A 27558-nucleotide genomic window follows, 5' to 3' on the forward strand; every position below is an offset into this window, starting at 1 on the left:
ACGGGCGGAAGCCCCGCCCCCCGGGGCAGGCTTTCACTTTCGGTCTGACTCGGGACACGGCCCCGCGCCTCACACCGTCAGCAGCATGGGCCCCCCCCTGAGCATCGAGCCCTCCGCCCGGGCCCTGGTAACACCCGCACCCGGCACCGTGTACACCCGGCACCGTACACCCGCACCGTGTACACCGGCACCGGGCACCGTGCACTGTACACCCGCACCCGGCACCGTGTACACCCGTACTGTACACCCGCACCCGGCACCGTGTACACCGGGCACCGTGTACACCCGGCACCGGGCACTGTACACCCGCACCCGGCACCGTGTACACCCGTACTGTACACCCGCACCCGGCACCGGGCACCCGGCACCGTGTACACCGGGCACCGTGTACACCCGTACTGTACACCCGCACCGGGCACCGTGTACACCCGGCACTGTACACCCGCACCGTGTACACCGCACCGCCCCCCAAACCCCCCCTTAACCCCCTCTCTCCCTCTTCCCTCTCTCTCTCTCTCTCCCCCTCCCTCCCTCTCTCTCCCCCCCTCCCTCCCTCTCTCTCCCCCCCTCCCTCCCTCTCTCTCCCCCCCTCCCTCTCTCTCCCCCCCTCCCTCTCTCTCCCCCCCTCCCTCCCTCTCTCTCTCCCCCCTCCCTCCCTCTCTCTCTCCCCCCCTCCCTCCCTCTCTCTCTCCCCCCCTCCCTCCCTCTCTCTCTCCCCCCCTCCCTCCCTCTCTCTCTCCCCCCCTCCCTCCCTCTCTCTCTCCCCCCCTCCCTCCCTCCACACGAGCACAACACCCACACACCCTCACAAAAGCCCGGACCAGCGCAGAACCAGAGACCCCTCACCCCACGCCGGACTCTCCCACATCCCCCTCCCTCCCTCTCCTCTCCCCCTCCCCCTCCCTCCCTCCCCCCCCTCCCCCTCCCTCTCCCCCTCCCCCTCCCTCTCCCCCTCCCCCTCCCCCTCTCCCCCCTCCCCCTCCCCCTCCCCCTCTCCTCTCCCCCCTCCCCCCCCTCCCCCTCCTCCCCTCCCTCTCCCCCCTCCCCCCCCCCTCTCTCCCCCCCTCTCTCCCTCTCTCCCCCCCCCCTCCCCCCCCCCCCTCTCTCCCCTCCCTCTCTCCCCTCCTCCCCCCCCTCTCTCGAACACACAGACTGATATTTTGCTGGTCTATAAATCAGGAAGTGAAATGCTGAAGGGCAATCTGTGATCAGAAATTCACCGACTCTTTTCTCTCTTACAGATCGATACCTTCAGAAAAGATCTTGCCATACAGGTAAGTGTATGTGTGTGTGTGTATATGTGTGTGTGTATGTGTGTGTGTGTATATGTGTGTGTGTATGTACATGTGTATATGTGTGTGTGTATGTACATGTGTATATGTGTGTGTGTATGTACATGTGTATATGTGTGTGTGTATGTACATGTGTATATGTGTGTGTGTATGTACATGTGTATATGTGTGTGTGTATGTACATGTGTATATGTGTGTGTGTATGTACATGTGTATATGTGTGTGTATGTACATGTGTATATGTGTGTGTGTATGTACATGTGTATATGTGTGTGTGTATGTACATGTGTATATGTGTGTGTGTATGTACATGTGTATATGTGTGTGTGTATGTACATGTGTATATGTGTGTGTGTATGTACATGTGTATATGTGTGTGTGTATGTACATGTGTATATGTGTGTGTGTATGTACATGTGTATATGTGTGTGTGTATGTACATGTGTATATGTGTGTGTGTATGTACATGTGTATATGTGTGTGTGTATGTACATGTGTATATGTGTGTGTGTATGTACATGTGTATATGTGTGTGTGTATGTACATGTGTATATGTGTGTGTGTATGTACATGTGTGTATGTACATGTGTATATGTGTGTGTGTATGTATATGTGTATATGTGTGTGTGTATGTATATGTGTATATGTGTGTGTGTATGTACATGTGTGTATGTACATGTGTATATGTGTGTGTGTATGTATATGTGTGTGTATGTATGTGTATATGTGTGTGTATGTATGTGTATATGTGTGTATGTATGTGTATATGTGTATGTATGTGTATATGTGTGTGTATGTATATGTGTGTGTATGTATATGTGTGTGTGTGTGTGTATATGTGTGTGTGTGTATGTATATGTGTGTATGTATGTGTATATGTGTGTGTATGTGTGTGTATGTATATGTGTGGATGTGTGTGTGTATGTATATGTGTGGATGTGTGTGTGTATGTATATGTGTGGATGTGTGTGTGTATGTATATGTGTGGATGTGTGTGTGTATGTATATGTGTGGATGTGTGTGTGTATGTATATGTGTGGATGTGTGTGTGTATGTATATGTGTGGATGTGTGTGTGTATGTATATGTGTGGATGTGTGTGTGTATGTATATGTGTGGATGTGTGTGTGTATGTATATGTGTGGATGTGTGTGTGTATGTATATGTGTGGATGTGTGTGTGTATGTATATGTGTGGATGTGTGTGTGTATGTATATGTGTGGATGTGTGTGTGTGTATGTATATGTGTGGATGTGTGTGTGTGTATGTATATGTGTGGATGTGTGTGTGTATGTATCTGTGTGTGTGTGTATGTATATGTGTGGATGTGTGTGTGTATGTATATGTGTGGATGTGTGTGTGTATGTATCTGTGTGTGTGTGTATCTGTGTGTGTGTATCTGTGTGTGTGTATCTATGGGTGTGTATCTCTGTGTGTGTGTATCTGTGTGTGTGTGTGTATCTATGTGGGTGTGTATCTATGTGGGTGTGTATCTCTGTGTGTGTGTGTATCTATGTGTGTGTGTATCTCTGTGTGTGTGTATCTCTGTGTGTGTGTGTATCTGTGTGTGTGTGTATCTATGTGGGTGTGTATCTGTGTGTGTGTATCTGTGTGTGTGTGTGTATCTGTGTGGTGACAGACGGGCGACCTATCGATGGGTAATCTCTCCTTTCCCCTCTCCCCCGACAGGCTGAGGGTCTGGTGGCCACTTTCTTCCCCCAGAAGCTGGAGGAGTTGGACACTTTGCTGAAGGTGGGTGAAAACGATGTTACTCTTCTTTGAGTGTCGAACACGTTGAAATTCAGCGCAAGGACGGTGTGACCGTACGTCCCCCCCGGCCCCGAGACCGATGGGACAGCGGTCGCCTCTCTCGCTTGGGTGGGGTCAGTGGGTCAAACTCTGACCTTTCACCTCCCTGGGGTCAAAGGGGACTGAGATCCCCCTTGTCCGAGAAATCGGTCTCAGCCGGAGAGGCGAATGGATGGGATCGCTTTGAACTGAATATCGGGTGCTGCGTATAATGGCCGTCTTTGCTCAGGAGGGGACTGGGTGGGTCAGTCGCTCAAACGGATCCTTACTGTTTATACACAGTCTCTAATTCTTCTCTGAAATCTCTGTCCACAGAGCAGTGATCTGAACATTCTGGATCTGTCGTTAATCCGGGCTGAGCTGGATATCCCCATCCCTGACCCCGCCAAGGACAAACGAGAAGAGGAAGAGGTGTGTGGAGGGGGGCGCGAACGCAACACTCCCTCAGTACTGCCCCTCCGACAGTGCGGCACTCCCTCAGTACTGCCCCTCCGACAGTGCGGCACTCCCTCAGTACCGCCCCTCCGACAGTGCGGCACTCCCTCAGTACCGCCCCTCCGACAGTGCGGCGCTCCCTCAGTACTGCCCCTCCGACAGTGCGGCGCTCCCTCAGTACTGCCCCTCCGACAGTGCGGCACTCCCTCAGTACTGCCCCTCCGACAGTGCGGCACTCCCTCAGTACTGCCCCTCCGACAGTGCGGCGCTCCCTCAGTACTGCCCCTCCGACAGTGCGGCTCTCCCTCAGTACTGCCCCTCCGACAGTGCGGCGCTCCCTCAGTACTGCCCCTCCGACAGTGCGGCGCTCCCTCAGTACTGCCCCTCCGACAGTGCGGCGCTCTCTCAGTACTGCCCCTCCGACAGTGCGGCGCTCCCTCAGTACTGCCCCTCCGACAGTGCGGCGCTCCCTCAGTACCGCCCCTCCGACAGTGCGGCGCTCCCTCAGTACTGCCCCTCCGACAGTGCGGCGCTCCCTCAGTACTGCCCCTCCGACAGTGCGGCGCTCCCTCAGTACTGCCCCTCCGACAGTGCGGGGCTCCCTCAGTACTGCCCCTCCGACAGTGCGGCGCTCCCTCAGTACCGCCCCTCCGACAGTGCGGCACTCCCTCAGTACCGCCCCTCCGACAGTGCGGCGCTCCCTCAGTACTGCCCCTCCGACAGTGCGGCGCTCCCTCAGTACTGCCCCTCCGACAGTGCAGTGCGGCGCTCCCTCAGTACCGCCACTCCGACAGTGCGGCGCTCCCTCAGTACTGCCCCTCCGACAGTGCGGCACTCCCTCAGTACTGCCCCTCCGACAGTGCGGCACTCCCTCAGTACTGCCCCTCCGACAGTGCGGCGCTCCCTCAGTACTGCCCCTCCGACAGTGCGGCTCTCCCTCAGTACTGCCCCTCCGACAGTGCGGCGCTCCCTCAGTACTGCCCCTCCGACAGTGCGGCGCTCCCTCAGTACTGCCCCTCCGACAGTGCGGCGCTCTCTCAGTACCGCCCCTCCGACAGTGCGGCGCTCCCTCAGTACCGCCCCTCCGACAGTGCGGCGCTCCCTCAGTACCGCCACTCCGACAGTGCGGCGCTCCCTCAGTACTGCCCCTCCGACAGTGCGGCACACTCTCCCCATAGACCTATATCAATCCCCAAACTAATCCCACTGCCCCGCTCTCTCCCCATAGCCCTGTATCAATCCCAAACTAATCCCACTGCCCCGCTCTCTCCCCATAGCCCTGTATCAATCCCCAAACTAATCCCACTGCCCCGCTCTCTCCCCATAGCCCTGTATCAATCCCAAACTAATCGCACTGCCCCGCTCTCTCCCCATAGCCCTGTATCAATCCCCAAACTAATCCCACTGCCCCGCTCTCTCCCCATAGCCCTGTATCAATCCCAAACTAATCGCACTGCCCCGCTCTCTCCCCATAGTCCTGTATCAATCCCCAAACTAATCCCACTGCCCCGCTCTCTCCCCATAGTCCTGTATCAATCCCCAAACTAATCCCACTGCCCCGCTCTCTCCCCATAGCCCTGTATCAATCCCAAACTAATCCCACTGCTCCGCTTTCTCCCCATAGTCCTGTATCAATCCCCAAACTAATCCCACTGCCCCGCTCTCTCCCCATAGCCCTGTATCAATCCCCAAACTAATCCCACTGCCCCGCTCTCTCCCCATAGTCCTGTATCAATCCCCAAACTAATCCCACTGCCCCGCTCTCTCCCCATAGTCCTGTATCAATCCCCAAACTAATCCCACTGCCCCGCTCTCTCCCCATAGTCCTGTATCAATCCCCAAACTAATCCCACTGCCCCACTCTCTCCCCATAGCCCTGTATCAATCCCCAAACTAATCCCACTGCCCCGCTCTCTCCTCATAGTCCTGCATCAATCCCCAAACTAATCCCACTGCCCCGCTCTCCCCATAGCCCTGTATCAATCTCCAAACTAATCCCACTGCCCCGCTCTCCCCATAGCCCTGTATCAATCCCAAACTAATCCCACTGCCCCGCTCTCTCCCCATCGTCCTGTATCAATCCTCAAACTAATCCCACTGCCCCGCTCTCTCCCCATAGCCCTGTATCAATTCCCAAACTAATCCCACTGCCCCGCTCTCTTCCCCATAGCCCTGTATCAATCCTCAAACTAATCCCACTGCCCCGCTCTCTTCCCCGTAGCCCTGTATCAATCCCCAAACTAATCCCACTGCCCCGCTCTCTCCCCATAGCCCTGTATCAATCCCCAAACTAATCCCACTGCCCCGCTCTCTGCCCATAGCCCTGTATCAATCCCAAACTAATCCCACTGCCCTGCTCTCTTCCCCATAGCCCTGTATCAATCCCCAAACTAATCCCACTGCCCTGCACTCTTCCCCATAGTCCTGTGTCATTCCCCAACTAATCCCACTGCCCCGCGCTCCCCCCATAGCCCTGTATCAATCCCCAAACTAATCCCACTGCCCCGCTCCCTTCCCCATAGCCCTGTATCAATCCCCAAACTAATCCCACTGCCCCGCTCTCTCCCCATAGTCCTGTATCAATCCCAAACTAATCCCACTGCCCCGCTCCCTTCCCCATAGCCCTGTATCAATCCCCAAACTAATCCCACTGCCCCGCTCTCTCCCCATAGTCCTGTATCAATCCCAAACTAATCCCACTGCCCCGCTCTCTCCCCATAGCCCTGTATCAATCCCAAACTAATCACACTGCCCCGCTCTCTCCCCATAGTCCTGTATCAAGCCTCAAACTAATCCCACTGCCCCGCTCTCTTCCCCACAGCCCTGTATCAATCCCCAAACTAATCCCACTGCCCCACTCTCTCCCCATAGCCCTGTATCAATCCCAAACTAATCCCACTGCCCCGCTCTCTCTTCATAGCCCTGTATCAATCCTCAAACTAATCCCACTGCCCCGCTCTCTCCCCCATAGCCCTGTGTCAATCCCAAACTAATCCCACTGCCCCACTCTCTCCCCATAGCCCTGTGTCAATCCCAAACTAATCCCACTGCCCCGCTCTCTCCCCATAGCCCTGTATCAATCCCCAAACTAATCCCACTGACCCGCTCTCTTCCCCATAGCCCTGTATCAATCCCCAAACTAATCCCACTGCCCCGCTCTCTCCCCATAGTCCTGTATCAATCCCCAAACTAATCCCACTGCCCCGCTCTCTCCCCATAGCCCTGAATCAATCCCCAAACTAATCCCACTGCCCCGCTCTCTCCCCATAGTCCTGTATCAATCCCCAAACTAATCCCACTGCCCCGCTCTCTCCCCATAGCCCTGAATCAATCCCCAAACTAATCCCACTGCCCCGCTCTCTCCCCATAGCCCTGTATCAATCCCCAAACTAATCCCACTGCCCCGCTCTCTCCCCATAGTCCTGTATCAATCTCCAAACTAATCCCACTGCCCCGCTCTCTCCCCATAGTCCTGTATCAATCCCCAAACTAATCCCACTGCCCCACTCTCTCCCCATAGCCCTGTATCAATCCCCAAACTAATCCCACTGCCCCGCTCTCTCCCCATAGTCCTGTATCAATCCCCAAACTAATCCCACTGCCCCGCTCTCTCCCCATAGCCCTGTATCAATCCCCAAACTAATCCCACTGCCCCGCTCTCTTCCCCATAGCCCTGTGTCAATCCCAAACTAATCCCACTGCCCCACTCTCTCCCCATAGCCCTGTGTCAATCCCAAACTAATCCCACTGCCCCACTCTCTCCCCATAGCCCTGTGTCAATCCCAAACTAATCCCACTGCCCCACTCTCTCCCCATAGCCCTGTATCAATCCTCAAACTAATCCCACTGCCCCGCTCTCTCCCCCATAGCCCTGTGTCAATCCCAAACTAATCCCACTGCCCCACTCTCTCCCCATAGCCCTGTGTCAATCCCAAACTAATCCCACTGCCCTGCTCTCTCCCCAATAGCCCTGTATCAATCCCAAACATACTTTGAAGATCAGCCATGATCGTACGAAATGACAGAGCAGGCTCGAGGGCCGTGTGGCCTATTCCTGCTCTGATTATGTTCTCCCTCGTCATAAGTTTGTGAGAGGACCGGGCGACAGTTGTGTCAGTGTAATTATCCAAATGTGAGCTCAGAGAATGTGTGCTAATTTAACGCTTCCCTTGTGGCTGCGTTTATAAATGTTTCATTTGTGCAGAAAAAGAAAAAGGAGGAATTAAAGAAGGAGACAGAGAAGGAAACGGACAAAGAGAAGGACAAAGAGAAGGACAAAGATAAAGATGACGAAGATAGTGGTGAGCATTGTGTGATGACTGTGACAAAATATTACATCCAATGTACAGCACAGAAACACGCCACCCTGCCCACCGCTCCGTGTCGGGGTTTATGCTCCACACCAGCCCCTCCCACCCCTCTCCATCTCACCCCATCACCATAACCCTCTATTCCCATCTCCCCCGTGTGTTTATCCAGCTCCCCCTTAAACGCATCGATACTATTCGCCTCAACCCCTCCCTGTGGCAGCGAGTTCCACATTCTCACCCCTCTCTGGGTAAAGGAGTTTCTCCTGAATTCCCCGTTGGGTTTATCAGTGACTGTCTGATATTGGTGGCCCCCTGGTTCCGGTCTCCCCCCACAAGTGGAAATATCTTCTCGACGTTTACCCAATCGAACCCCTTCATAATCTTAAACACCTCTATCAGGGTCACCCCTCAGCCTTCTCTTGTCCAGAGAAAACAGCCCCAGCACGTTCAGTCTTTCCTGATAGCAGAACTGGGAGGTTATAACTATTATTCCATTTTCTGCACCTTCTCCAGTCTCTCTCTATCCCTTTTGTACAATGGAGACCAGAACTGTGCACAGTGCTCCCAGTGTGATATGACCAGAACTGTGCACAGTGCTCCCAGTGTGATATGGAGACCAGAACTGTGCACAGTGCTCCCAGTGTGATATGGAGACCAGAACTGTGCACAGTGCTCCCAGTGTGATATGACCAGAACTGTGCACAGTGCTCCCAGTGTGATATGACCAGAACTGTGCACAGTGCTTCCAGTGTGATATGGAGACCAGAACTGTGCACAGTGCTCCCAGTGTGATATGACCAGAACTGTGCACAGTGCTCCCAGTGTGATATGGAGACCAGAACTGTACACAGTGCTCCCAGTGTGATATGGAGACCAGAACTTTGCACGGTGCTCCCAGTGTGATAGGGAGACCAGAACTGTGCACGGTGCTCCCAGTGTGATAGGGAGACCAGAACTGTGCACGGTGCTCCCAGTGTGATATGACCAGAACTGTGCACGGTGCTCCCAGTGTGATATGGAGACTAGAACTGTGCACAGTGCTCCCAGTGTGATATGACCAGAACTGTGCACAGTGCTCCCAGTGTGATATGGAGACCAGAACTGTGCACAGTGCTCCCAGTGTGGTTGAACCAAAGTTCTATACAAGCGCATTTGGAAAGAGGTGACATGATAGGTCCAAGTCAACATGGATTTGTGAAAGGGAAATCATGCTTGACAAATCTTCTAGAATTTTTTGAGGATGTTTCCAGTAGAGTGGACAAGGGAGAACCAGTTGATGTGGTATATTTGGACTTTCAGAAGGCTTTCGACAAGGTCCCACACAAGAGATTAATGTGCAAAGTTAAAGCACATGGGATTGGGGGTAGTGTGCTGACGTGGATTGAGAACTGGTTGTCAGACAGGAAGCAAAGAGTAGGAGTAAACGGGTACTTTCCAGAATGGCAGGCAGTGACTAGTGGGGTACCGCAAGGTTCTGTGCTGGGGCCCCAGCTGTTTACATTGTACATTAATGATTTAGACGAGGGGATTAAATGTAGTCTCTCCAAATTTGCGGATGACACTAAGTTGGGTGGCAGTGTGAGCTGCGAGGAGGATGCTATGAGGCTGCAGAGTGACTTGGATAGGTTAGGTGAGTGGGCAAATGCATGGCAGATGAAGTATAATGTGGATAAATGTGAGGTTATCCACTTTAGTTGGAAAAACAGAGACAGACTATTATCTGAATGGTGACAGATTAGGAAAAGGGGAGGTGCAACGAGACCTGGGTGTCATGGTACATCAGTCATTGAAGGTTGGCATGCAGGTACAGCAGGCGGTGAAGAAGGCAAATGGCATGTTGGCCTTCATAGCGAGGGGATTTGAGTACAGGGGCAGGGAGGTGTTGCTACAGTTGTACAGGGCCTTGGTGAGGCCACACCTGGAGTATTGTGTACAGTTTTGGTCTCCTAACCTGAGGAAGGACATTCTTGCTATTGAGGGAGTGCAGCCAAGGTTCACCAGACTGATTCCCGGGATGGTGGGACTGACCTATCAAGAAAGACTGGATCAACTGGGCTTGTATTTACTGGAGTTTAGAAGAATGAGAGGGGATCTCATAGAAACGTTTAAAATTCTGACGGGTTTAGACAGGTTGGATGCAGGAAGAATGTTCCCAATGTTGGGGAAGTCCAGAACCAGGGGTCACAGTCTAAGGATAAGGGGTAAGCCATTTAGGACCGAGATGCGGAGGAACTTCTTCACCCAGAGAGTGGTGAACCTGTGGAATTCTCTACCACAGAAAGTTGTTGAGGCCAATTCACTAAACATATTCAAAAAGGAGTTAGATGTAGTCCTTACTACTCGGGGGATCAAGGGGTATGGCGAGAAAGCAGGAATGGGGTACTGAAGTTGCATGTTCAGCCATGAACTCATTGAATGGCGGTGCAGGCTCGAAGGGCCGAATGGTCTACTCCTGCATCTATTTTCTATGTTTCTATGTTTCAAAGATGTAACTTTTCCGTTACAACAAGTGCACAAAGGGAATTATATGATTCCATGCTCTCTCTTTAACGTATCGCCGCGTGAATTTTCACTCATCTTTCGAGATGAAACGTTAAACCGAGGTCCCATCTGCCCTTTCGGGTTGGACATAAAAGATCCCACGGCCACTATTGGAAGGGGGGTGGAGTGGGGGGGGGGATATTTATCCCTCAACCCAACAACACTGATATATACAGGTGCAACGTCCCAAATCTGGTCCTGCTATTGAGGGAGTGCAGCGAAGGTTCACCAGACTGATTCCCGGGATGGCAGGACTGACATATGAGGAGCGACTGGATCGACTGGGCCTTTATTCACTGGAGTTTAGAAGGATGAGAGGGGATCGCATAGAAACATCTAAAATTCTGACGGGACTGGACAGGTTAGATGCGGGAAGAATGTTCCCGATGTTGGGGAAGTCCAGAACCAGGGGACACAGTCTAAGGATAAGGGGTAAGCCATTTAGGACCGAGATGAGGAGAAACTTCTTCACCCAGAGAGTTGTTAACCTGTGGAATTCCCTGCCGCAGAGAGTTGTTGAGGCCAGTTCGTTGGATATATTCAAGAGGGAGTTAGATGTGGCTCTTACGCCTAAAGGGATCAAGGGGTATGGAGAGAGAACAGGAAAGGGGGTACTGAGGTGAATGATCAGCCATGAACTCATTGAATGGTGGTGCAGGCTCGAAGGGCCGAGTGGCCTACTCCTGCACCTATTTTCTATGTTTCCAAAAAACGGAATTGTCGAAAACCTGGATGTTTCGGCGAGGAGTGGAGGGTTGGTGGGTGGCGAGATCCGAAATCCGGTAAAACCCAAAACGCGACACGTACTCGGTCCAGAGGATTGCGGAGTTCAGACGCTGTATCTGTATATTTAAAAAATGTATTTTGTCGGCTTGTAAAGCGCTTTGGAATGTCCCGATGTGGTGAGAGGTGTTGTCTAAATGCGTTGTGAAACATGACCTCATCCCAAACTCCCGCTGACCCCGTGTCCTAACTCGCACCGAGTCCCACTCACCCATCACCCCCTGTGCTCACTGCCCCATGTCCGAACTCGCACCCAGTCCCGCTCACCCATCACCCCCTGTGCTCACTGGACCCGTGTCCTAACTCACACCCAGTCCCGCTCACCCATCACCCCCTGTGCTCGCTGACCCGTGTCCTAACTCACACCCAGTCCCGCTCACCCATCACCCCCTGTGCTCACTGCCCTGTGTCCTAACTCGCACCCAGTCCCGCTCACCCATCACCCCCTGTGCTCACTGCCCCGTGTCCTAACTCGCACCAAGTCCCGCTCACCCATCACCCCCTGTGCTCACTGCCCCGTGTCCTAACTCGCACCAAGTCCCACTCACCCATCACCCTCTGTGCTCACTGCCCCGTGTCCTAACTCGCACCCAGTCCCGCTCACCCATCACCCCCTGTGCTCACTGCCCCGTGTCCTAACTCGCACCAAGTCCCGCTCACCCATCACCCCCTGTGCTCGCTGACCCCGTGTCCTAACTCGCACCCAGTCCCACTCACCCATCACCCCCTGTGCTCGCTGACCTACATTGGCTCCCGGTTCAGCAACGCCTCGATTTCAAAATTTCATCCTTGTTTACAAATCCCTCCATGGCCCTCGCCCCCTCCCTATCTCTGAAATCTCCTCCAGCCCCACAACCCCCCCCAAGATGTCTGCGTTCCTCTAATTCTGCCCTCCTGACCATCCCTGATTATAATCACTCCACCATCGGTGGCCGTGCCTTCTGTTGCCTGGGCCCCAAGCTCTGGAACTCCCTCCCTAAACCTTTCTGCCTCTCTACCTCTCTCTAAGATGCTCCTTAAAACTGACCTCTTTGGCCCCCCTAATTTCTCCTTGTGTGGCTCAGTGCCAAATCTTTGATAACGTTCATGTTCAGGGTGTTGGGACGTTTAAGGCTGACAGGGTGCTGTGTGAATTCAAGTTGTTGGGACCTCCTGAGGTTGTAAAGGCGTTCTATCAAAGAGCAAGTTATTATTTAAATGGAGAAAGATTGCAAAGTGCCGCAGTACAGCGGGACCTGGGGGTTACTTGTGCGTGAAACACAAAAGGATAGTCTGCAGATACAGCAAGTGATCAGGAAGGGCCAATGGTATCTTGGCCTTTATTGCAAAGGGGATGGAGTATAAAAGCAGGGAAGTCTTGCTCCAGTTATACAGGGTATTGGTGAGGCCACACCTGGAGTACTGCGTGCAGTTTTGCTCTCCGTATTTACAGAAGGATACACTTGCTTTGGAGGCAGTTCAGAGAAGGTTCACTCGGTTGATTCCGGGGATGAGGGGGTTGAATTATGAAAATAGGTTGAGTAGGTTGGGCCTCTACTCATTGGAGTTCAGAAGAATGAGAGGTGATCTTATCTTATATAAGATTATGAGGGGGCTCGACAAGGTGGATGCAGAGAGGATGTTCCCACTGATGGGGGAGACTAGAACTAGGGGGCATGGTCTTAGAATAAGGGGCCGCCCATTTAAAACTGAGATGAGGAGGAATTTCTTCTCTGAGGGTTGTAAATCTGTGGAATTCTCTGCCCCAGAGAGCTGTGGAGGCTGGGTCATTGAATATATTTAAGGTGGAGATAGACAGATTTTTGAGCGATAAGGGAGTGAAGGGTTATGGGGAGCGGGCGGGGAAGTGGAGCTGAGTCCATGATCGGATCAGCCATGATCGTATTAAATGGCGGAGCAGGCTTGAGGGGCCGAATGGCCAGCTCCTGCTCCTATTTCTTATGTTGTTATGCTAACCGTTTCTCCACTGCCCTCTGATTCCAGGACCGCCCTGTGGCCCAGTGCCCGGCAATGATAAAATACTGGCCCTGCTCAACATCATCAAACCACAACTCAGACTGCTGAAGGAGAAGAGTTACATCGTGAGTCGCAAGTTTCCGCAATAGCCCGTCCGCCCCTTCCTCCTTTCTCTGGAGCTCCGGACCCGGACATGTCCACCCCCCATCGAAGCCCATCCCTCCAGTCCCCTAACTCTCCCATCGAAGCCCATCCCTCCCGTCCCCTAACTGTCCCATCGAAGCCCATCCCTCCCGTCCCCTAACTCTCCCATCGAAGCCCATCCCTCCCGTCCCCTAACCCTCCCATCGAAGCCCATCCCTCCCGTCCCCTAACCCTCCCATCGAAGCTCATCCCTCCTGTCCCCTAACCCCATCGAAGCCCATCCCTCCTGTCCCCTAACCCCATCGAAGCCCATCCCTCCCGTCCCCTAACCCTCCCATCGAAGCCCATCCCTCCAGTCCCCTAACTCTCCCATCGAAGCCCATCCCTCCCGTCCCCTAACCCTCCCATCGAAGCCCATCCCTCCCGTCCCCTAACCCTCCCATCGAAGCCCATCCCTCCAGTCCCCTAACTCTCCCATCGAAGCCCATCCCTCCCGTCCCCTAACCCTCCCATCGAAGCCCATCCCTCCCGTCCCCTAACCCCATCGAAGCCCATCCCTCCCGTCCCCTAACTCTCCCATCGAAGCCCATCTCTCCCGTCCCCTAACTCTCCCATCGAAGCCCATCCCTCCCGTCCCCTAACTCCCCCATCGAAGCCCATCCCTCCCGTCCCCTAACCCCATCGAAGCCCATCCCTCCCTCCTGTCCCCTAACTCTCCCATCGAAGCCCATCTCTCCCGTCCCCTAACTCTCCCATCGAAGCCCATCCCTCCCGTCCCCTAACTCTCCCATCGAAGCCCATCCCCCCCCGTCCCCTAACCCCATTGAAGCCCATCCCTCCCGTCCCCGAACCCTCCCATCGAAGCCCATCCCTCCCGTCCCCTAACTCTCCCATCGAAGCCCATCCCTCCCGTCCCCTAACCCCATCGAAGCCCATCCCTCCCGTCCCCTAACCCTCCCATCGAAGCCCATCCCTCCCGTCCCCTAACCCTCCCATCGAAGCCCATCCCTCCCGTCCCCTAACTCTCCCATCGAAGCCCATCCCTCCCATCCCCTAACCCCATCGAAGCCCATCCCTCCCGTCCCCTAACTCTCCCATCTAAGCCCATCCCTCCCGTCTCCTAACTCCCCCATCGAAGCCCATCCCTCCCGTCCCCTAACCCTCCCATCGAAGCCCATCCCTCCCGTCCCCTAACTCCCCCATCGAAGCCCATCCCTCCCGTCCCCTAACTCCCCCATCGAAGCCCATCCCCCTAGTCCCCTAACTCCCCCATCGAAGCCCATCCCCCTAGTCCCCTAACTCCCCCATCGAAGCCCATCCCTCCCGTCCCCTAACTCCCCCATCGAAGCCCATCCCTCCCGTCCCCTAACCCTCCCATCGAAGCCCATCCCTCCCGTCCCCTAACTCTCCCATCGAAGCCCATCCCTCCCGTCCCCTAACTCCCCCATCGAAGCCCATCCCTCCCGTCCCCTAACTCCCCCATCGAAGCCCATCCCTCCCGTCCCCTAACTCTCCCATCGAAGCCCATCTCTCCCGTCCCCTAACTCTCCCATCGAAGCCCATCCCTCCCGTCCCCTAACCCCCCCATCGAAGCCCATCCCTCCCGTCCCCTAACCCCATCGAAGCCCATCCCTCCCTCCCGTCCCCTAACTCTCCCATCGAAGCCCATCTCTCCCGTCCCCTAACTCGCCCATCGAAGCCCATCCCTCCCGTCCCCTAACTCTCCCATCGAAGCCCATCCCCCCCGTCCCCTAACCCCATTGAAGCCCATCCCTCCCGTCCCCTAATCTCCCATCGAAGCCCATCCCTCCCGTCCCCTAACCCCATCGAAGCCCATCCCTCCCATCGAAGCCCATCCCTCCCGTCCCCTAACCCTCCCATCGAAGCCCATCCCTCCCGTCCCCTAACTCTCCCATCGAAGCCCATCCCTCCCATCCCCTAACCCCATCGAAGCCCATCCCTCCCGTCCCCTAACTCTCCCATCTAAGCCCATCCCTCCCGTCTCCTAACTCCCCCATCGAAGCCCATCCCTCCCGTCCCCTAACCCTCCCATCGAAGCCCATCCCTCCCATCCCCTAACCCTCCCATCGAAGCCCATCCCTCCCGTCCCCTAACTCTCCCATCGAAGCCCATCCCTCCCGTCCCCTAACTCCCATCGAAGCCCATCCCTCCCGTCCCCTAACTCCCCCATCGAAGCCCATCCCTCCCGTCCCCTAACTCCCATCGAAGCCCATCCCTCCCGTCCCCTAACCCTCCCATCGAAGCCCATCCCTCCCGTCCCCTAACCCTCCCATCGAAGCCCATCTCTCCCGTCCCCTAACTCTCCCATCGAAGCCCATCCCTCCCGTCCCCTAACTCTCCCATCGAAGCCCATCCCTCCCGTCCCCTAACTCCCATCGAAGCCCATCTCTCCCGTCCCCTAACTCTCCCATCGAAGCCCATCCCCTCCCGTCCCCTAACCCTCCCATCGAAGCCCATCCCTCCCGTCCCCTAACTCCCATCGAAGCCCATCCCTCCCGTCCCCTAACTCCCATCGAAGCCCATCCCTCCCGTCCCCTAACTCCCCCATCGAAGCCCATCCCTCCCGTCCCCTAACTCCCATCGAAGCCCATCCCTCCCGTCCCCTAACCCTCCCATCGAAGCCCATCCCTCCCGTCCCCTAACTCTCCCATCGAAGCCCATCCCTCCCGTCCCCTAACCCTCCCATCGAAGCCCATCCCTCCCGTCCCCTAACCCTCCCATCGAAGCCCATCCCTCCCGTCCCCTAACCCCATCGAAGCCCATCCCTCCCGTCCCCTAACCCTCCCATCGAAGCCCATCCCTCCCGTCCCCTAACTCTCCCATCGAAGCCCATCCCTCCCGTCCCCTAACCCTCCCATCGAAGCCCATCCCTCCCGTCCCCTAACTCCCCCATCGAAGCCCATCCCTCCCGTCCCCTAACTCTCCCATCGAAGCCCATCCCTCCCGTCCCCTAACCCTCCCATCGAAGCCCATCCCTCCCGTCCCCTAACTCTCCCATCGAAGCCCATCCCTCCCGTCCCCTAACCCCTCCCATCGAAGCCCATCCCTCCCGTCCCCTAACTCTCCCATCGAAGCCCATCCCTCCCGTCCCCTAACCCTCCCATCGAAGCCCATCCCTCCCGTCCCCTAACCCTCCCATCGAAGCCCATCCCTCCCGTCCCCTAACCCCCCCCCATCGAAGCCCATCCCTCCCGTCCCCTAACCCTCCCATCGAAGCCCATCCCCCCCCGTCCCCTAACCCTCCCACCAATTAAAATTAACTTTTAAATACACATTTTTATGTTAAAGACCCTGTCTATTAAGGTAAGTTTATTTTAAACCGTATAAAAAAACATTTCAATTTTGTTGTAAAATGTTTAATTAACTTTAATCTGAGTAAATTTTAAATATGAGGTATTTTATTTATTTATTATGCTGTATTAAAGTATTTGTGTTTTTTTTTCTCATTGATAGTAATGGGAACTCGGACAAACACAGTTCCCATTATTATCAATGAGAATACTGCATCGTGATTGGTGGTCCAGGCCCATGTGACTCCAGCTTGAATGTATGTACCTGAATGAATAGAATAACATAAGAAATAGGAGCAGGAGTGGGCCATTCGGCCCCTCGAGCCTGCTCCGCCATTTAATACGATCATGGCTGATCCGATCATGGACTCAGCTCCACTTCCCCGCCCGCTCCCCATAACCCTTCACTCCCTTATCGCTCAAAAATCTGTCTATCTCCACCTTAAATATATTCAATGACCCAGCCTCCACAGCTCTCTGGGGCAGAGAATTCCACAGATTTACAACCCTCTGAGAGAAGAAATTCCTCCTCATCTCAGTTTTAAATGGGCGGCCCCTTATTCTAAGACCATGCCCCCTAGTTCTAGTCTCCCCCATCAGTGGGAACATCCTCTCTGCATCCACCTTGTCGAGCCCCCCTCATAATCTGATACGTTTCGATAAGATCACCTCTCATTCTTCTGAACTCCAATGAGTAGAGGCCCAGCCTCCTCAACCTTTCCTCATAAGTCAACCCCCTCATCCCCGGAATCAACCGAGTGAACCTTCTCTGAACTGCCTCCAAAGCAAGTATATCCTTTCGTAAATACGGAGACCAAAACTGCACGCAGTACTCCAGGTGTGGCCTCACCAATACCCTGTATAACTGGAGCAAGACTTCCCTGCTTTTATACTCCATCCCCCTTTGCAATAAAGGCCAAGATACCATTGGCCTTCCTGATCACTTGCTGTACCTGCAGACTCACCTTTTGTGTTTCATGCACAAGTAACCCCCAGGTCCCGCTGTACTGCGGCACTTTGCAATCTTTCTCCATTTAAATAATAACTTGCTCTTTGATTTTTTTCTGCCAAAGTGCATGACGTCACACTTTCCCACATTATACTCCATCTGACAAATGTTTGCCCACTCACTGAGCCCGTCTGTGTCCTTTTGCAGATTTTCTGTGTCCTCCTCACACATTTGCTTTTCCTCCCATCTTTGTATCGTCAGCAAACTTGGCTACATTACACTCAGTCCCTTCTTCCAAGTCGTTAATATAGATTGTAAATAGTTGGGGACCCAGCACTGATCCCTGTGGCATCCCACTAGTTACTGGTTGCCAACCGGAGAATGAACCATTTATCCCGACTCTCTGTTTTCTGTTAGTTAGCCAATCCTCTATCCATGCTAATATATTACCCCCAACCCCGTGAACTTTTATCTTGTGCAGTAACCTTTTGATGTGGTACGTGGGAGGTGTGCTAAGTGTGATTTGCCTTGGGAGGAACAGGTGTGTTTGGGGTCTCAAAGCTCTCCTGCACTGAGGTTTACTCACCTCGTGTCTGGGTCTGTCGTCGACTTATCGATAGGCGAGCGATGGCTTTGATTGGTCAACAGCTCCCATTGTCGTTGTATCACACGACGTCCGAAGGACAACTTCCAGGGTCGGTCGAGAGATGTCATTCCCTCTGCTGGGGTGGGGTGAGGGTCCAGAACAAAGGGTGGGGGAAGCATCGCCTTAAAATTAGAGCCAGGGGGTGATGTCATGAAGCACTTCTTCACACAAAGGGATCGTGGGAATTTGCAAACCTCTCTTCCCCCTCCCCCGAAAATGTTGTTGAGGCCGGAGGTTGATGTAACATTTCAGGACTGAGATAGATCGAATTTTTTGATGTTGAGGGTATTAAGAGAGATGGAACCAAGCCGGGTAGATGGAGTTGAGATCCGGAGCAGCCATGATCTAATTGAATGGGTGGATCAGGCCTGAACGGGCCTCCTCCTGTTCCTGTGTACCAGGCTCGAGGGGCTGAATGGGCCTCCTGTTCCTGTGTAACAGGCTCGAGGGGCCGAATGGGCCTCCTCCTGTTCCTGTGTACCAGGCTCGAGGGGCTGAATGGGCCTCCTCCTGTTCCTGTGTAACAGGCTCGAGAGGCTGAATGGGCCTCCTCCTGTTCCTGTGTAACAGGCCTGAGGGGCCGAATGGGCCTCCTCCTGTTCCTGTGTAACAGGCTCGAGGGGCTGAATGGGCCTCCTCCTGTTCCTGTGTAACAGGCTCGAGGGGCTGAATGGCCTCCTCCTGTTCCTGTGTAACAGGCTCGAGGGGCTGAATGGACCTCCTCCTGTTCCTGTGTAACAGGCTCGAGGGGCTGAATGGGCCTCCTCCTGTTCCTGTGTAACAGGCTCGAGGGGCTGAATGGACCTCCTCCTGTTCCTGTGTAACAGGCTCGAGGGGCCGAATGGGCCTCCTCCTGTTCCTGTGTAACAGGCTCGAGGGGCTGAATGGCCTCCTCCTGTTCCTGTGTAACAGGCTCGAGGGGCTGAATGGGCCTCCTCCTGTTCCTGTGTAACAGGCTCGAGGGGCTGAATGGGCCTCCTCCTGTTCCCACATTCCCATGGGACGAACCTTGGACTATTTCCGTCCAGCATTCCCTAGTTGCATGGTGCCCTGTGAACGCAAGTTGTTGTCATCCTCGCGCGCGAGCCTGTGCTTGACCGTTTGCTCACCACCGCCCCCCCCCCCCCGTCTCCTCGGTGACCAATGGCGGCGGTATGAGCGGGCCAGCGATGGCGATGTAGCCGAATAGCTCGCAGCTGACGATTGGCCACTTCCCTCCCCCCCACAGGTGACCATGTGGATCCAGTTGCAGATTCCCAAGATCGAAGACGGCAACAACTTTGGCGTGGCGGTGCAGGTAAGTCCAGACACGGGTCACAGGTCGCGGAGCGCGTGCAGATGCCCTCGATGGAGTGTCGCTCTGTCGCGGCCGGTGATTCCGAGCATGGTCCACTGCAGGTCAGAGTGACTGAGACACACACACACACACACTCTCACGGGCCAACAGTCCCAGACAGGAGTCAATCGTTTACATTTACCCGTGGTGGACAGGAGCTGACACTGAGACACACACTCACACTCTCGCTGTCGCGCGCTCACTCTCACTCTCTCGCTCTCACTCTCTCGCTCCTCGCTTGCTCTCGTCTCGCTCTCCCACACTCGCGCGCACTCGCTCTCAGACTCGCTGGCTCTCTCCCCAGCCGTGGCTCAGTTGAGTAGTTCTCTCCCTCGCTCGCCTCTGAGCAGGAAGGACATGGGTTCGGGTCCCAGCGCCGAGACTGGTGCCCCGTATCCTCAGGCCTTCACTCCCAGTACCAGTGCAGGATTGGAGTTTCACTGAGACACACGTGATCGAACCAAGTGGTGCGTGCACCCATTGACTGGTCAAGTCCGATACACACCCCACCCACCCACCCACCCACCGCCCGCAGTGATCACTGACCGACATTGGCTCCCGGTCCAGCAAAGCCTTGATAAAATTCTCCCATCATTGTTTTCAGATCTCTCCATGGCCTCGCTCCCTCCCTATCACTGTACCCTCCTCCAGCCCCTACACCCCTCACTATCTCTGTAACCCCCTCCAGCCCCTACACCCCTCCCGATCTCTGTAACCTCCTCCAGCCCCGACACCTCTCCCTATCTCTGTAACCTCCTCCAGCCCCTACACCCCTCCCTATCTCTGTAACCCCCTCCAGCCCCTACACCCCTCCCTATCTCTGTAACCTCCTCCAGCCCCTACACCCCTCCCTATCTCTGTAACCCCCTCCAGCCCCTACACCCCTCCCTATCTCTGTAACCCCCTCCAGCCCCTACACCCCTCCATATCTCTGTAACCCCCTCCAGCCCCTACACCCCTCCCTATCTCTGTAACCTCCTCCAGCCCCTACACCCCTCCCTATCTCTGTAACCCCCTCCAGCCCCTACACCCCTCCCTATCTCTGTAACCCCCTCCAGCCCCTACACCCCTCCCTATCTCTGTAACCCCTTCCAGCCCCTACACCCCTCACTATCTCTGTACCCTCCTCCAGCCCCTACACCCCTCACTATCTCTGTACCCTCCTCCAGCCCCGACACCCCTCACTATCTCTGTAACCCCCTCCAGCCCCGACACCCCTCCCTATCTCTGTAACCCCTCCAGCCCCGACACCCCTCACTATCTCTGTAACCCCCTCCAGCCCCTACACCCCTCCCTATCTCTGTAACCCCCTCCAGCCCCTACACCCCTCCCTATCTCTGTAACCTCCTCCAGCCCCGACACCCCTCCCGATCTCTGTAACCCACTCCAGCCCCGACACCCCTCCCGATCTCTGTAACCCCCTCCAGCCCCTACACCCCTCCCTATCTCTGTAACCCCTTCCAGCCCCTACACCCCTCACTATCTCTGTACCCTCCTCCAGCCCCTACACCCCTCACTATCTCTGTACCCTCCTCCAGCCCCTACACCCCTCACTATCTCTGTAACCCCCTCCAGCCCCTACACCCCTCCCTATCTCTGTAACCCCCTCCAGCCCCTACACCCCTCCCTATCTCTGTAACCTCCTCCAGCCCCGACACCCCTCCCGATCTCTGTAACCCCCTCCAGCCCCGACACCCCTCCCGATCTCTGTAACCCCCTCCAGCCCCGACACCCCTCCCTATCTCTGTAACCCCCTCCAGCCCCTACACCCCTCCCTATCTCTGTAACCCCCTCCAGCCCCGACACCCCTCCCTATCTCTGTAACCCCCTCCAGCCCCTACACCCCTCCCTATCTCTGTAACCCCCTCCAGCCCCGACACCCCTCCCTATCTCTGTAACCTTCTCCAGCCCCTACACCCCTCCCTATCTCTGTAACCTCCTCCAGCTCCTACACTCCTCCATATCTCTGTAACCTCCTCCAGCCCCGACACTCCTCCCTATCTCTGTAACCCCTCCAGCCCCTACACCCCTCCCGATCTCTGTAACCCCCTCCAGCCCCTACACCCCTCCCTATCTCTGTAACCTCCTCCAGCCCCTACACCCCTCCCTATCTCTGTAACCCCCTCCAGCCCCTACACCCCTCCCTATCTCTGGAACCCCCTCCAGCGCCTACACCCCTCCCTATCTCTGTAACCCCCTCCAGCCCCTACACCCCTCCCTATCTCTGTAACCCCTTCCAGCCCCTACACCCCTCACTATCTCTGTACCCTCCTCCAGCCCCTACACCCCTCACTATCTCTGTACCCTCCTCCAGCCCCTGCACCCCTCACTATCTCTGTAACCACCTCCAGCCCCGACACCCCTCCCTATCTCTGTAACCCCCTCCAGCCCCGACACCCCTCACTATCTCTGTAACCCCCTCCAGCCCCTACACCCCTCCCTATCTCTGTAACCCCCTCCAGCCCCTACACCCCTCCCTATCTCTGTAACCTCCTCCAGCCCCTACACCCCTCCCGATCTCTGTAACCCACTCCAGCCCCGACACCCCTCCCGATCTCTGTAACCCCCTCCAGCCCCGACACCCCTCCCTATCTCTGTAACCCCCTCCAGCCCCTACACCCCTCCCTATCTCTGTAACCCCCTCCAGCCCCGACACCCCTCCCTATCTCTGTAACCTCCTCCAGCCCCGACACCCCTCCCTATCTCTGTAACCCCCTCCAGCCCCCACACCCCTCCCGATCTCTGTAACCCCCTCCAGCCCCGACACCCCTCCCTATCTCTGTAACCCCCTCCAGCCCCTACACCCCTCCCTATCTCTGTAACCCCCTCCAGCCCCGACACCCCTCCCTATCTCTGTAACCTCCTCCAGCCCCGACACCCCTCCCTATCTCTGTAACCCCCTCCAGCCCCCACACCCCTCCCTATCTCTGTAACCCCCTCCAGCCCCGACACCCCTCCCTATCTCTGTAACCCCCTCCAGCCCCGACACCTCTCCCTATCTCTGTAACCCCCTCCAGCCCCTACACCCCTCCCGATCTCTGTAACCTCCTCCAGCCCCTGCACCCCTCCCTATCTCTGTAACCCCCTCCAGCCCCTACACCCCTCCCTATCTCTGTAACCCCCTCCAGCCCCTACACCCCTCCCGATCTCTGTAACCTCCTCCAGCCCCGACACTCCTCCCTATCTCTGTAACCCCCTCCAGCCCCTACACCCCTCCCTATCTCTGTAACCTCCTCCAGCCCCGACACTCCTCCCTATCTCTGTAACCTGCTCCAGCCCCTACACCCCTCCCTATCTCTGTAACCCCCTCCAGTCCCTACATCCCTCCCTATCTCTCTAACCTCCAGCCCCTACACCCCTCCCGATCTCTGTAACCCACTCCAGCCCCTACACCCCTCCCTATCTCTGTAACCCCCTCCAGTCCCTACACCCCTCCCTATCTCTGTAACGTCCTCCAGCCCCTACACCCCTCCCTATCTCTGTAACCCCCTCCAGCCCTTACACCCCTCCCTATCTCTGTAACCCCTCCAGCCCTACACCCCTCCCTATCTCTGTAACCTCCTCCAGCCCCTACACCCCTCCCTATCTCTGTAACCCCCTCCAATTCCGGCCTCTTGAGCATCCTCGGTTTCCATCGCTCCACCATCGGTGGCCGTGCCTTCTGTTGCCTGGGCCCCAAGCTCTGGAACTCCCTCCCTAAACCTCTCCGCCTCGCTACCTCACTTCCTTTAAGATGCTCCTTAAAATCGACCTCTTTGACCAAGCTTTTGGTCACCTGCCCTAATATCTCCTTATGTGGCTCAGGGTCAGATGTAGTCTGATTTACGCTCCTGTGAAATGCCTTCGGTCGTAGAATCACAGAAATTTACAACACGGAAGGAGGCCATTCGGCCCATCGTGTCCGTGCCGGCCGACCAAGAGCTACCCGGCCTAATCCCACTTTCCCGCTCTGGGTCCGTAGCCCTGTGGGTTACGGCACTTCAGGTGCACATCCAAATGTGGTGAGGGTTTCTGCCTCTACCCCCCTTTCAGGCCGTGAGTTCCCCCCCAGACCCCCACCACCCTCTGGGTGAAGACATTTCCCCTCAAATCCCCTCTAAACCTCCCCCCAATTACTTTCAATCTCTGCCCCCTGGTTGTTGACCCCTCTGCCCAGGGAAACAGGTCCGTCCTATCCACTCTATCCAGGCCCCTCATCATTTTATACACCTCAATCAGGTCTCCCCTCAGCCTCCTCTGTTCCAAGGAAAACAACCCCAGCCTATCCAATCTTTCCTCATCGCTAAAATTCTCCAGTCCCGGCAACATCCTGGTAAATCTCCTCTGTACCCTCTCTAGTGCAACATCCTGGTAAATCTCCTCTGCACCCTCTCCAGTGCAACATCCTGGTAAATCTCCTCTGTACCCTCTCCAGTGCACCATCCTGGTAAATCTCCTCTGTACCCTCTTTAGTGCAACATCCAGGTAAATCTCCTCTGTACCCTGTCCAGTGCAACATCCTGGTAAATCTCCTCTGTAACCTCTCTAGTGCAACATCCAGGTAAATCTCTTCTGTACCCTCTCCAGTGCAACATCCTGGTAAATCTCCTCTGTACCCTCTCCAGTGCAACATCCTGGTAAATCTCCTCTGTACCCTCTCCAGTGCAACATCCTGGTAAATCTCCTCTGTAACCTCTCTAGTGCAACATCCTGGTAAATCTCCTCTGTACCCTCTCCAGTGCAACATCCTGGTAAATCTCCTCTGTACCCTCTCCAGTGCAACATCCTGGTAAATCTCCTCTGTACCCTCTCCAGTGCAACATCCTGGTAAATCTCCTCTGTACCCTCTCCAGTGCAACATCCTGGTAAATCTCCTCTGTACCCTCTTCAGTGCAATCACATCCTTCCTGTAATGTGGTGACCAGAACTGTGCACGCAGTACTCCAGCTGTGGCCTAACCAGTGTTTTATACAGTTCAAGCATAACCTCCCCTGCTCTTGTATTCCATGCCTCGGCCAATAAAGGCAAGTATTCCGTATGCCTTCTTAACCACCTTATCCATCTGGCCTGCTACCTTCAGGGATCTGTGGACCTGCACTCCAAGGTCCCTCTGTTCCTCGACACTTCTCAGTGTCCGACCATTTAATGTGTATTCCCCTCGCCTTGTTAGCCCTCCCCAAATGCATTCCCTCACACTTCTCCAGATTAAACTCCATTTGCCACTGCCCTGCCGGGTAGTTTTAGTACGATGGAGGCCCTACGTAAATGCGCAGTATTGTTGTTGAGACGGGTTTGGTTGCAACAGGAGCCCTTCAAAGCTCACACGGAGGAGGTGAGGTGCACAGTGTACCTCATCAGCCCCCCGGTCACTGATCATGGGCTAACCCCCCCCCCCCGGTCACTGATCATGGGCTAACCCGCCCCCCCCCTCCGGGTCACTGATCATGGGCTAACCCGCCCCCCTCCCCCCCCCCCGGTCACTGATCATGGGCTAACCCGCCCTCTGTCCTGCTCTTTTAGGAGAAGGTCTTTGAGTTGATGACGAGCAGTCGGACCAAGGTGGAGGGATTCCAGACCCAGATCACCAAGTAGGTCCCCGGAGTGTGGTTATCACAGTGCGGGGGGAGGAGGGGGGGAGTGCGCGGGGGGGGGAGTGCGCGGGGGGGGGGGGAGCGCGGTGGGGAGGAGGGGGAGAGGAGGAGGGGGGAGGGGGGAGGAGGGGGAGAGCGCGGTGGGGAGGAGGGGAGAGGAGGGGGAGTGCGGGGGGGGAGAGGAGGGGGAGAGCGCGGGAGGGGGGAGTGTGGGGGGGAGGGGAGTGCGGGGGGAGGGGAGTGCGGGAAGAGAGGGGAGAGTGCGGGGGGGGAGTGAGGGGAAGAGTGGTGGGGGGAGGGGAAAGAGTGCGGGGGGAGAGCGGGGGGGAGGAGGGGGAGAGCGCGGGGGGGAGGAGGGGGAGAGCGCGGGAGGGGGAAGAGCGCGGTGGGGGGAGAGGGCGGTGGGGGGAGAGGGAGCGCGCGGGGGGGAGGAGGGGGAGAGCGCGGGGGTGGGGGGAGGGGGAGAGCGCGGGAGGGGGAGAGCGCGGGAGGGGGAAGAGCGCGGTGGGGGGAGAGGGCGGTGGGGGGAGAGGGAGCGCGCGGGGGGGAGGAGGGGGAGAGCGCGGGGGTGGGGGGAGGGGGAGAGCGCGGGAGGGGGAGAGCGCGGTGGGGGGAGGGGGAGAGCGCGGGAGGGGGAGAGGGCGGTGGGGGGAGAGGGAGAGCGCGGGGGGAGAGGGAGCAAGAGTGGGGTGGTGGCCCAATGGGGCTGGGTGGGTGAGGGGGTGTGGAGGGTGGGTGGGGTTGATGCTGGTGGGTAAGGAGGGTCGGGGGTCTCAGTCGATGCTGACCCCCCCCCCCCCCGTGGGCCTTGCGATGCTCACTGCCTCTCTCTCTCTCTCTCAGGTATTTCCTGGATCGAGGCGATGCCGTGGCAAAAGCAGCGAAACAGCAACACGTGGTGAGACCCCTCAACATCCCTCAGTCCTCCCGCGGGGAGGGGGGCCAACCAAACCCACTGGCCTCGCTCCCTCGCTCCCTCTCCCCTCTCCCCCTCTCCCCTCTCCCCTCTCCCCTCTCCCTCTCCCCTCTCCCCTCTCCCCTCTCCCCTCTCCCCTCTCCCCTTCCCCCTCCCCTCCCCTCCTGAGCTTTCCCTACCCCTCTCTTCCTCCTTCCTCCTTCCTCCTGTCCTCCTCGCCGCCTTCTCTCTCCTCCCTCTCTCTCTCTCTCTCTCTCTCTCTCTCTCTCTCTCTCTCTCTCTCTCCCCCCGTCCCCTCCTCTCTCTCTCTCTCTCTCTCTCCCCGTCCCCTCCTCTCTCTCCCCGTCCCCTCCTCTCTCTCCCCGTCCCCTCCTCTCTCTCCCTTCATCCTCTGCCCCATCTCTCCCTCTTTTCTCTCCTCCCGCCCCTACCCTCTGCTTCTTTGCCAATGATCTAACGTCAGTGTCCTCTGGTAACTAAAGGAGAACTTTGCAGGCGATGGGAGAATGGGACCAATCGGATAATGTTTCAAAGAAGCCGGCTCAGGCTCGAGGGGCCGAATAAGACCATCAGAAACAGGAGCAGGAGTCGGCCATTCGGCCCCTCGAGCCTGCTCCGCCATTTAATACGGCCATGGCTGATCCGATCATGGACTCAGCTCCACTTCCCCGCCCGCTCCCCATAACCCTTCACTCCCTTATCGCTCAAAAATCTGTCTATCTCCACCTTAAATATATTCAATGTCCCAGCCTCCACAGCTCTCTGGGGCAGAGAATTCCACAGATTTACAACCCTCTGAGAGAAGAAATTCCTCCTCATCTCAGTTCTGAGACCATGCCCCCTAGTTCTAGTCTCCCCCATCAGTGGAAACATCCTCTCTGCATCCACCTTGTCGAGCCCCCTCATAATCTGATACGTTTCGATAAGGTGGGGGATGTTGCACTTTATCAGGGAGGGCTTTGAGGGTGGTCCCTTGTAACGTTTCCTCTGCCCACCCTGGGGCTCGCTTGCCCGTGAAGGAGTTCCGAGTAGAGCGCTTGGCTTTGGGGCGTCTCGTGTCTGGGGGGAACCATGCGGACAATGCGGCCCTGCCCCAGTCAGTCTCCTCCGCATCCTCGAAAATGCGGACTGGGTGGGGGTGGGGGTGGGGGTGGGGTGTGGGTCAGACCGTTGACCTTTCACCTTCTGGAAGCTGGGGTCAAATCCCGCCCCAGGACGGAGGTGGACGGAAATCTGCTGGGCAGTGGGTCTGAAGCTCGGCCTTGCCTGATATTCTCCCTTGGGCCTCCCTCTCTTTCATCGTCTCCCCTCGGGGTGCTGCACGACTCCCGCCGGGTTTTTCCCCACAATAGTCCCATTGATCTCAGAATCGTAGAACGATACAGCACAGAAGGACCGATCCAATCAGTCCCACTCCCCTTCCCCCCCCCCCCCGCCCCCGAGCCCTGTTAATTTTTCCCCTTCAATTCTCTCTCCAATTCCGGTTTGAAAGTTACCGTTGAACCTGCTCCCACCGACCTTTCAAGCAGCGCGTTCCCGATCACACCACCTCGCTGCGTGA

The 27558-nt window shown here is 56.2% G+C and overlaps 1 protein-coding gene across 1 annotated transcript; it reads left to right on the forward strand.

The window, feature by feature from the left end:
• On the forward strand, positions 1-27558 carry LOC139235713 (proteasome activator complex subunit 1-like). The gene is made up of 10 exons (XM_070866753.1): positions 1-127; positions 1242-1274; positions 2981-3043; positions 3416-3511; positions 7740-7836; positions 13153-13250; positions 19404-19472; positions 25011-25078; positions 25925-25979; positions 27490-27558. The coding sequence occupies exons 1-10, from the start codon at positions 86-88 to the stop codon at positions 27556-27558; spliced, it is 690 nt and encodes a 229-aa protein (XP_070722854.1). The 5' UTR covers positions 1-85.

Source organism: Pristiophorus japonicus, chromosome 23 (genome assembly GCF_044704955.1).
Source record: "Pristiophorus japonicus isolate sPriJap1 chromosome 23, sPriJap1.hap1, whole genome shotgun sequence".
In the NCBI taxonomy this organism is placed as follows: domain Eukaryota; kingdom Metazoa; phylum Chordata; class Chondrichthyes; family Pristiophoridae; genus Pristiophorus; species Pristiophorus japonicus.

Coding starts and splice junctions, on each gene's coding strand:
- LOC139235713 (XM_070866753.1), top strand. CDS start 86: ATGGGCCCCCCCCTGAGCATCGAGCCCTCCGCCCGGGCCCTG. Junction 7,837..13,152: donor TAAAGATGACGAAGATAGTG/GTGAGCATTGTG, acceptor CTCTGATTCCAG/GACCGCCCTGTGGCCCAGTG. Junction 25,980..27,489: donor CAGCGAAACAGCAACACGTG/GTGAGACCCCTC, acceptor CCGGTTTGAAAG/TTACCGTTGAACCTGCTCCC.